Source organism: Scylla paramamosain, chromosome 22, assembly GCF_035594125.1.
Source record: "Scylla paramamosain isolate STU-SP2022 chromosome 22, ASM3559412v1, whole genome shotgun sequence".
Classification (NCBI taxonomy): Eukaryota; Metazoa; Arthropoda; class Malacostraca; order Decapoda; family Portunidae; genus Scylla; species Scylla paramamosain.
Genome location: NC_087172.1, coordinates 16639930 through 16651069, shown reverse-complemented (window position 1 = coordinate 16651069; position 11140 = coordinate 16639930). Strand labels below are relative to the sequence as shown.

At 37.8% G+C, this 11140-nt stretch overlaps 2 protein-coding genes and 1 long non-coding RNA gene across 6 annotated transcripts in view; 1 reads left to right on the top strand and 2 right to left on the bottom strand.

The window, feature by feature from the left end:
- The first annotated feature begins 569 nt into the window (after positions 1-569).
- Positions 570-3959, top strand: LOC135111689 (uncharacterized). Of its 2 annotated transcripts, XR_010273875.1 has the most exons (3): positions 572-1607; positions 1924-2105; positions 3681-3959. It is a non-coding gene; the product is annotated as an uncharacterized LOC135111689 (long non-coding RNA). The 2 variants fall into 2 exon arrangements; XR_010273874.1 differs by lacking the exon at positions 3681-3959 and having other exon boundaries at positions 570-1607.
- LOC135111686 (TNF receptor-associated factor family protein DDB_G0272098-like) lies at positions 2930-9680 on the bottom strand. The gene is made up of 3 exons (XM_064025277.1): positions 7653-9680; positions 6521-6725; positions 2930-3101 (listed from the first exon to the last, which is right to left on the bottom strand). The coding sequence occupies exons 1-3, from the start codon at positions 9617-9619 to the stop codon at positions 3012-3014; spliced, it is 2262 nt and encodes a 753-aa protein (XP_063881347.1). The 5' UTR covers positions 9620-9680; the 3' UTR covers positions 2930-3011.
- Positions 9681-10230: 550 nt separating this feature from the next.
- Positions 10231-11140, bottom strand: part of LOC135111687 (ADP-ribosylation factor-like protein 6-interacting protein 4) — a 7396-nt gene continuing 6486 nt past the window's right edge. For all 3 annotated transcript variants that reach the window (XM_064025278.1, XM_064025279.1, XM_064025280.1), the window contains exon 3: positions 10231-11140. This exon is cut by the window's right edge and continues 2664 nt beyond it. The gene's annotated coding sequence lies outside the window, so the exon portion shown is untranslated.

Sequence of the window (11140 nt, the reverse complement as noted above, 5' to 3'; positions counted from 1 at the left end):
AATAATATTGATTTTTTTTCGGTAGATGTTTTATTTGTGCTTGTAGCTTACTTTAAATAGCTTTAGAAAATAGTTCAGATTTTTTTAAGTGTTTTCCGTTATGTTTAAGCCAAAATGGGTAGACATTTGAACGATTTTAAATGGGGTGAAGGTTCCAACAGTTTCCAGATACTTCTTTTTTAAATATCTTTAATACTAGTGCGTTTTGAAATGTGTTGTTATTTGTGGCATTAGTTAAAATGTGTGGCATGTCTGAATTTATAAAGCATTCCTGTCTGGCTGCGTTTTTTAGAGGGGTCATTTTCAAAATGAAATACGTACGTACGTAAATAACGGTCGCTGTGAGGTCATCAACCCCCCAGCCGTGACGTCATGAGAGTGGTACCCTCCCTAACTCCCTTCCAGTCCCTCCCAGTAAATATTCAGTGTTTTTTTTTTTTCAAGGTATTTCAAGGTGTGTGTGTGTGTGTGTGTGTGTGTGTTGCCTTATTTTTCGTTGTACAGATGGTGATGCAGTGTGTGTTGCTTTGTCTTTCGTTGTACAGATTGTTATACAGTGTGTGTGTGTGTGTTGCCTTGTCTTTCGTTGTACAGATGCTTATGCAGTGTGTGTGTGTGTGTGTGTGTGTGTGTGTGTGTGTGTGTGTGTGTGTGTGTGTTGCCTTGTCTTTCGTTGTACAGATGCTTATGCAGTGTGTGTGTGTGTGTGTGTGTGTGTGTAAATAAGAGGGCCGTTTTGTCTTTCGTTGTACAGATGCTCATGCAGTGTGTGTGTGTGTGTGTGTGTGTGTGTGTGTGTGTGTGTGTTGCCTTGTCTTTCGTTGTGCAGTGTGTGTGTGTGTGTGTGTGTGTGTGTGTGTTGCCTTGTCTTTCGTTGTGCATATGCTTATGCAGTGTGTGTGTGTGTGTGTGTGTGTGTTGCCTTGTCTTTCGTTGTGCATATGCTTATGCAGTGTGTGTGTGTGTGTGTGTGTGTGTGTGTTGCCTTGTCTTTCGTTGTACATATGCTTATGCAGTGTGTGTGTGTGTGTGTGTGTGTGTGTGTGTGTGTGTGTAATAATAATAATAATAAACGGTTTATTCTTTAGGCAGTCAACAAACTGAAAATGTACATTGGGTGTGGGGAAATACTTGACATTAATCCTAAAGGTAAGTCAAATCTAGAAGTCAAATCTAGAAGGGACTATTGATTGATGGTTCGCTCCATGGTGGGAATCGCACAGAGTCTGTACCGGTCCGTACGCGGCGCCTTTAGGGGCGTTATCTTGTTGTGGTGTCTGGTGGCACGGGCGGGGCGAGGCGCGTCAGGCGGTGTGTGTGTGTGTGTGTGTGTGTGTGTGCCTTATCTTTCGTTGTACAGATAGTGATGCAGTGTGTGTGTGTGTGTGTGTGTGTGTGTGTGTGTGTGTGTGTGAGAGTTGCCCTTTCTTTCATTACACATATGGTGATGGTGTGTGTGTGTGTGTGTGTTGCTGTCTTTTAGTGTACAGATGGTGATAAAATATAAATTAAACATAAGCATATAACACAATTAAAAAAAAAAAACGACAAAAACATTAAATCAACTCAGTCTACCAGCCTCACCCCACACCCCAGCCTACTCCAGGGTGAGTAGTAGTAGTAGTTGTTGTTGTTGTTGTTGTTGTTGTTTTTATAAAATTTTTGTTTCCTTAGAGAGAGAGAGTGAGTGATGCAGATTTTTTTTTAATTTTCAGTTTTCTTGTTTAAAATTCACTCAAATATTCTTAAAACATTATAGTCATTAATTAAAAGTAAATAAAACACCTAATTAATTTATTCTTTCATTTCGTTCTCTTTTCCTTCCTTTTCTTCATCTTTCTTTATTTTGCTCTGTTAAATCATCCCTAACCTAACCTCACCTAACCTTTACCTAACTTAACCTAACCCAACCTAATCTTGCAGTGAGAGATGGGGAGGAGGATTTAAAAGAACATGTTTGCAGTGCACTGTCAACCCTCACCTGCACCGCCTCCCCCAGTGAGCGGGTGTAGGCCTGGGAATAGAACATATGCAGATGTCTTGGCAGTGCTGTGTACGTATGTCTGTCTGTCGATGGTCAAGAAGGAACGTAGCAAAAGTTTAAGGTCTGTTTGGGTGTTTTGGGGTCTTTGGGAGGGTGTGGCAGTGTTTGGGAGGTTGTGGTAGTGTTTCAGGGGGTGTAGCAGTGTTTGTGAGGGTGTGGCAGTGTTTGGGAGGGTGTAGCAGTATTTGGGAGAGTGTGACAGTGTTTGGGAAGGTGTGGCAATGTTTGGGAGGGTGTAGCAGTGTTTGGGAGGGTGTAGCAGTGTTTGGGAGGGTATAGCAATGTTTGGGAAGATGTAGCAATGTTTGCAAGGCTGTGGCAGTGTTTGTGAGGGTGTGACAGTGTTTGTGAGGGTGTACCTCTTACAACCATTTTTTTATTTCTTCATTTTTTTCTTTTTTCACTGTTATTTTTTTCACCATTTTTTCATAATTTCCCTTAATTTATTTCAGCATTTTTTTTCATTTTTTCACAATTTTTTCACAATTTCTTCACCATTTTCTTCACCTTTTCTTATTCCCTAGTATATATGTGTGTCCTGAAAGTAGTAGTAGAAGTAGTACTAATGTATTTCTATTTACACTTATAAATAAAAAAGTAATATTTTTTTGTTATTATTATTATTATTTTTAGTTATTATTATCAAAGGTTGTAAAGAATTTGATTTTTAGGAATGCTTCTTTCCATATATAGTAATTTTATGGTCTCTCATTCTGCATTGGACACTCCTTGTTTCATATACAAGTAATTGTTACAGAAAAGGCCTTTCAATCTTTTAAGCTTTCCAGTATCCTTTTATAGCTCATAAGGAACCTAGTTTTTCATCAATTAAAAACAATACGAAATAATTTTTCAATAAATATGGGGTAAATTAAAATTCACAAATAAATACCACAAGAAAAACCTTATATATTTATTAACTGCTACTTTTATCTTGCGCAGAAGTGGTGCCAACCAAGGTCTTTGGTTATGCTTGCTTGAGGTTTGTTGTGTCCCGCATCTCAAGGTACCGAAGTTGTTTCCTCTTCATCTTCTTGATCTTTCTGGGGTCTTTTATCTGTTGACAGAATTATAGAAGCATTGAACACTTTGGACTAAGACAACAGCGAAACTGATAATATACTTGGTGACACTGCAATCAATGTTTTGGATTAATTTGTGAAAAGAACAAGTAATTATAATTCTGCAAATGAGGAATATTCCATTGAAACTTTTTGTACTATTTTATCCTATCTAATTTAACAACTTTAATAACTACATTTTTTAAAATCCTCTGCTATTCAACATCACCCAGTTGCAGATCCCTTGCCTCATGACTTTAGTTTGGTTTAGGTTAGGGATGTTACTTAACCAATCTGATCAGATCCCCCAGCATTTGCAGGGACCTTCAACTTTTGAACCGGTAGGACAGTGCACTGCACTAACACCTCCCAACAACTGCCTTAATGACTATCATGTATTATTCACGAAGGATTGACCAGGTAACATCACCAACCAATATCACTCTGCTTTTTGGACGTGCCTAAAGACACAAAACACTCTTTTTGCAGCAGCCTAGCACAAAACTACTTTAGGTCTACCACAGTATGTGCAGATGAAGTTAACTTCTTGACATAAACGTTTCATTATAATACAGAGAAAATGAAAATGCTGTGCTCTTAGCCTCTGGAAGAAGACAAGAATGGGCAACTGATGAAGACAGATGAGGGACACATGCAAGGTGACATAGAGCAAGCAAATTCTTACATCTGGCCATCAAGTTTGCACTCGTGTCAGGACACCCACTCACAGACCCCTCTCCCCTACTCTCTTTCATGGGCTCGCAGTATGTTTGTGCAGAGGCTGCTCGAGTTACAAGCGAGATACATCCCAGAAGGTTGCTCATAAGTTGTTTTGCTCATAACTCATTGTAATTTTTCAGTATATATATATATATATATATATATATATATATATATATATATATATATATATATATATATATATATATATATATATATATATATATATATATTCTGCAAATGTAATACTTATATATATATACTGCAAATGTAATACTTGCTTGCTTGATACCATGAGAGAGAGAGAGAGAGAGAGAGAGAATAGTGAATGAGTAGGGAGAGAAAAAATATTAGAGATGTGATACCACTGAGTAGTGACAGGCTTGAGGCTTCTGCCAAATGCAAGACTCAAACAGCTGCGCTCTCTCTCTCTCTCTCTCTCTCATTTAAACTTTACAGCTTCATGAAGTATACATAGTATACATGGAAGTCACAATGCCACATAGTACACATAAAAGTAAATTGGGGTCATGTATTGTCTATGCATACTCTCTCTCTCTCTCTCAACTTGGACACACCGTACCACAGAAATGTTAGCCATCACATCTCCCCCCTTGAGTATGTCCCTCTGCAGTCCTTGCATGTGCATTCTCACTAACTAAGAAATAAAGATGTCCAAGTAATTTGCTAGAGTTTTCTTGCTTTTCCCTCAGCACTAATATATATTTATAGGAGTGATGGACAGCCTTCCCCTACTCTCTTTTCAAGACAAAATCAGCCTGTAGGCTTTCCAAACTTCAGTGTCTGAATGAATGAAGAGTGGGGTGTGTTGTTATTAACTTTTGAGACATTGTTACATTAAAACACACATGGTTTTTGTATGTAGTTGTGATGACGCAAGCCAAAACTTGCAGAGGATTCACCTTTATTTACATTCCTATATGAAATGGCTGCCTATGCCCAACCACCATAAAATGGATTTAAGTGTAATTAACTGTAATATATATATATATATATATATATATATATATATATATATATATATATATATATATATATATATATATATATATATTAGTTTTAATGCTATTCTGTAAGCAATCAAGTGAGCATAGCTGTATTGTGCATAGTGCTAGCTTTCATAGATCAGTATATATCTTGCCAGCCATACTGCTGCTACCTTGATCTTATCTGCTAAAATCTGTGGTTTATAAAGGTAGCTGATACATGTGGTAGTGCTGATACAGTGGTAGCACTGTCCAGAAAATTATCTCACATGAGGATTAAAAATTGACATTTGAGACATTTCCCTATCCACACTGCCTTGGTGGCAAGGCCAAACTATCATATAGCAATGTAAACATTAAGCCATTAATTTTCACATATTATGAAAAACCAAGTTTATGTATTTCTTGTGTATAATAGATGTGTATACTAAAATTTTGCATTAAAACAATGTCTTCTTATAAAAACAACCCAATAAGACATAAATGGTAACTGTGGCTGACAAGGTATACACTACAATAATGAATGAAAGTTAGCAGCACACACAATACAGCTAGGCTTTGCTTGAGTCATTTCTAGGAAAGCAGGAAAAATATACAGATTTGTTAAACGATCAAATCCATTTCATCGTAGTTGGCACTTCACCCATTGTTGCAGGCAGCCACTCACCTGTACAAGGCTAATGATGGTGAACACATTGATTTGTAAAGTGGGGATTCTTTGAATGAAGTGTCGAGTGCTGGTTACAACATACACAATATTCAGCTGACAATCACCCATCTCACTTATGAACCCAAGCTCTCAAAAAGTTCCCTACAAGCTACTGTGTTATTATCAACCATTTGATACAAGTATTCCCTTAGCCTATTATCTGCAGATCATTATTCACTATTCATTTATTTTCATTTTATTTATTATTTTTGTTCTATTTTATTTTTATTTTATTTATTTTGAGTGCCAGGAATTACCAGATGTGAAAATGGGTGATTATTGACAAAATACTGCACCCATTTCAACCAGCACATATCATTTCATTCCAACACTCCTCACCTCCTTGCAATTTGTTTCCCACCATCACCAGCCTTGTACAGGATGTAGGTGAGGATGTCACTACTAATACATTATCATCACATTAAAGTAACTGTGTCTCACAATGTAACGCTGAATACTGACAAGAAGAAACATTCACAAATGGTAAAATGTGACAGTGCACCTTTAACATTTCATTAAATATTGATTATATGATGCAGAAAAATTCAAATTATCTTGCTACTGATGGTTAAGGAGAATGTTTTCTGAGAAAAAGTAAAAGCTCAAAGAGCATAATTTCACCCACTTCATAATATTAAGTAGTAAGTCTATGTAATCTATTATTGCCAGTTTCTTTTTACTTGCAAATACAACTGAGCTGAACTCAAATCCTACAGCTAATCAGTCAAGCTCATCTCACAATATTGCCAAGAACTCAATGGTCAATGATGCCTGACAAACAGTCTTACAAAAATTTCTTTGAGCTTCCCTCGGCAATACTATGTGGCAGCATTCAAAGAATACTGAAACTATATTCCTTGTCATCAAGCTGAACTGGGCTTGACTCTCAGAATGTATATTCTAATCATAAGTGAAAGATAGTACTATATAGGTATCTTACAAAAGTAGCAACACATTCTACAAATAAACTAAGACTTACCACTTGCACAATTTCTGATTTTTTGGCATTTTCCTCTCGTCGTATCTTGTTGATCCTCTGGCGTTCCTTTAAGTCTTCTTTCTTCTTCTGTTTCTCAGCCTCTATCACAGCACTCTTTGCCATCACGTCGCCCCGCCATTGCTTGAGCTGCATCTTCTTGGACCATGACTTCTTCCCAGTGGCATCCTTGTTGATGGACCGGAACCTGTTTATGGATCATCACATCAGAAAGTCACAAACATGAGTCCTTACCATCAGCTGCTACATCTGGCTAAAATACGGAATGTAAAGTATTGTCTTATACTTGCACAAGTGAAAAGGTTTGATTGAAAATAGTTTTGAAAAGTCTATCACTGTCGTGTAGCCAACAGACAGTCTACCCAGTTAGTGTTAGGATGCATTTACTTTCCCTATCTTAAAATTTCACTTTCCTATCAAGTCCCCAAGCTCTTTATATACTGAGGAGATAAAATAAATAAATAAAATAAAATAAACATATAAATTAAAAAATGGATATATTGTATGAGACTGAAATCTTACCAAATTAAGGCCTACATTATATTTTGCTGGCTTTAATTGTCCTGCCAATACAGTAACACCTTTGTTGACCACCCTATATACATGGTAAACTACAAGGTAGTAAAAATCTGGGTAAATATAAATAAATAAGTAAAATTACTTGATAGAAAAACAGGCATATTCCTGAAATTATCATCCATATATATACTATACTAATCAGTTTGTGGACTGGAACAGCCCTTGCTATACAGGTGTACTGTAACTTAATAAAGTGCAATTTACAGGTTTAGAGATTATGAATAGAATAATCTTGTTCATATCCACCTTCCATTCCAAAATTTCCTAAAAAAAAAAAAAAAAAAAAAAAAAAAAAAAAAAAGTGAAAAGGCATGAAACTGAAAGCTATCTCAGTTTATGTCTGATCACAATAATTTTTTTTAGATTTATTTATTGATAACACTGTAACCTGTTTTCAAATCATGATCCCTCTGTATTCCTAATCCACCTATTCTCTATGACCCTAAATAAACATAAATATATGTAGTTAGTTTTTTTTTTTTCTCTCCAAGGCAGTTATCAAACCTAAAAAATCACATACCAAAATGGTACCTACCTTTGCTTCTCTGCCTTCCACCACCGGCCAGAGATTGGACGGCCTTTGGGAATACTTCTAAGCTGGTTGATCTTCTTCTCCAGTTCAGGGATAACTTTGGTAACCTTCTTGCCACCTGCCACGACAGACAGCAACCCATTCACACTGTTCATCTCTGCACTATTGCCATTTTCATCAGAAGTTTTAGAAGTTGTGTGCATGTCACTGCATGCTATGGAAGTTTCTGTCCTTTCTTGAATATCATTTGACTCAGGAAGGTCGGTACTCTCGGTCTTGCTTTCCTGACTGCCATTAGACTCTATAACTTTTGTGCTTTCACAGTTTGGTTCTTCTACGCTAAGTACAGCATCTTGCTCCTCTTCTGTCTCCATTGCTGTGTTGTTGCTTCTTTCATTATCATTAGAGTCAGGAAGGTTGGTACTCTCAGTCTTGCTCTCCTGAATGTCATTAGACCCACTAACTTTTGTGTTTTCACATTTTGGTTCTTTTATGCTACGTATAGCATCTTGCTCCTCTTCTGTCTCCATTGCTGTGTTGTTGCTTCTTTCATTATCATTAGACTCAGGAAGGTCAGTACTCTCGGTCTTGCTTTCCTGACTGTCATTAGACCCCATAACTTTTGTGCTTTCACATTTTGGTTCTTCTAAGCTAAGTACAACATCTTGCTCCTCTTTTGTCTCCATTGCTGTGTTGTTGCTTCTTTCATTATCATTAGACTCAGGAAGGTCAGTACTCTCGGTCTTGCTTTCCTGACTGTCATTAGACCCCATAACTTTTGTGCTTTCACATTTTGGTTCTTCTAAGCTAAGTACAACATCTTGCTCCTCTTTTGTCTCCATTGCTGTGTTGTTGCTTCTTTCAATATCAGTGACATCTGTAGTACTTGTGATCTCTGTTGTTTCCATTGCCTCACTGCTTGTCTTCTCTTGTGCTTCTTTTTCAAATGGAGCATCTTTGCTGTCACATTCATTTACATTTTCAACAGGAACATCTTTGCTGTCACATACATCTGCTGCTACAGGTTGATCGACTATGGTCTGCTTTTCATTTTCTGCCTCCTGGTTTGTGGGTGCAGTGTCTGAAGGCACCACATCATTATCAGCTGTTGAGTCATGGCTGTCAGATTCTAACCTCAGTTCAAGCTTCTCTTCCTCTTCCATCTGATCTTCCTCTGATGAATATGCCTTCCTTGTGTCTTTACTTGGACTGTGATTACTCTCAGGTTGTTCAATGTCTTCCTCAATGGCTGGAAGAACACTTGCTTTACTTGTCTCTTCTTTAGGTTTCTCTTCCATTCTGAGTATACTTGCAATAGTGAAAGATTTTTTGGAGAGAGTTTCCTTGTCTGGCACTTCCTCCACCCCACTGCCGCTGAGCCTCCGGGAACGCCTCACTGGGGTGGACGGGGTGCCTGATGGGGTGTCACGGGTGTTCTTATCCCCTCCCGACACTCTCCTGGGCCTGGGGGACTGTAGGATGCTTGGGCCGATATCCCTTAACTTCACCATTAACTTGCTTGGCTGGGAAAGTACTGAAGAATCCACACATGCTGTTTTGTCACCGGCACTCTTTTCTTTCGCTGGTGTTGCTTCCACTTCATTCCTGCCACTTCTTGATTTACCCGGCTGAGAAACTGCAGAATCTACCTTTTCCGCTACTTCATCGTTACTACTCTCACTCTTATCGGATACTTTTGCCTCACCACTTCTTCCCTGCCTGGTTCTGAGTGTCCTGGGGCTGGATATGACAGCCTCGGCTATAGAATCAGTAAACCTTCTGGTCCTTCTCGGGGTGGTGATGGTGGTGGAGGTTCCAGTGCCACTCTCCACCTCGCCCCTTGCACTGCTCCTGGTGGTGATTGTGGTGCCATCGCCTCCTCCACCCTCGTCCTGCTTCCTTGCCTTGACGCCTCTCGGGGTAGAGGAGGCTTCACTAGCACTGCAGCTCCGTTTTCTGGTAACCACCATGCTTCGCTTCACTGTGGCGGCGGGCACGTGTTCTTTATATCAGCTGGTGGCGCGTGGTATAAATCAGGGTTGTGTACGGGTGCTATTACCTTAAGATTAATAAAAGGTAGCGTTTCCTGACTTATAATGTATCAGAAATACAGTAAAAAGTACGATATTGTGCATAATTTTTACTGGATACATGTATTTATTAGTTTATTTTACTTTTGATTATTTAATACATGAACCAGCGGTTTGACATTTAAATTGATGATAAATGTGCATACCTTTTGTTGTGATATGGTAAAAAAAAATAATAATAATAAATAATAATAACATGTTACCGAAAATATCAATTAGATACATGTATATTATATTGGTGTTTTTTTTCATCTCATAAGCGCTGATCAAATTTGGTTTACCGTTTGCTGATAGAATGATAAAAATCAGCACCACTTGGTATTTTCGTCTATTACATAATAAAACATCAGTGCACTTTTGAAATCGATCAATATCTTGAAGTTCATAGCTCACCAAGACTGACCAGTGCCACCAGTCTGCTTTTATATTGTCTTGAGAATGCCAGCCCGCATCACTCTAAATAATGCAGAAGGGAAGACTGACACAAGCTCTGGGTTGGGTTGTGGTGCAGCAACCATTTACTTCATTATCTGTGCGCGCTATCCAAAGAAGAGTTGTCTTCCCTGGTGCTAACAATACACACCAGCTCCACCCTCCATGCCAGACAAACCTATAGAGCGATGGTGCACGAACAATAAAAGTCTTCTTGCTATTCTTTTCTGTTCATTCTACATACATAACGTTTACTAAAGTAAAATATGAATGATAAGGATGATGTTTTATTTCTCATTACCAGATACGAATTGAATCTTATAAAAAGTTTTAAATTATATAGTACTGATTCATGATGGGAAAAAAATAGCAATCATTATAAAATGGGAACATGTACAGTTTACAGCACAGTCTTTCTAACAACGATTTACCTTCAGGCAATCAATTATTTGTAACAGACACCAGAAAGGAAAAGGCTGATGCTCCTGACTCTCTCTGACCATCTATTAAATTAACAACCAAGTCACTCTTTTCCCATAAATGACACTGACACACAAACTATCAATTTGTAATGTTTTACCCCTTAACTCACAAGGTAACTGCTGCAAGACATTTCAAGCCAAAACATATATCTCAGTAACTATGCAAAATGTATATTTAGTTGTCTTTAATTATTACAATGGTAACAATTCACATCTTGTGTTATCAATAATACACCAGTGATAATGATCATGAATTGTGTGTGATGATATTCATTTTACTGCTTTGTCTTCATTCCAGGAACATATGAATACTTGATTGCTCAATAAGTTGTTCTATTAGACACATGAAATTTACACTGGTGAATCCATATATCAATAAAATATGGATAATTGCTCATGAACACATTCTCGAGTGAATCACTTCTGCATCCTTTCTAACCACAGGAGTGAGAGAAGGTTGCAATGTAAAACAGGTGAAAGAGTAACA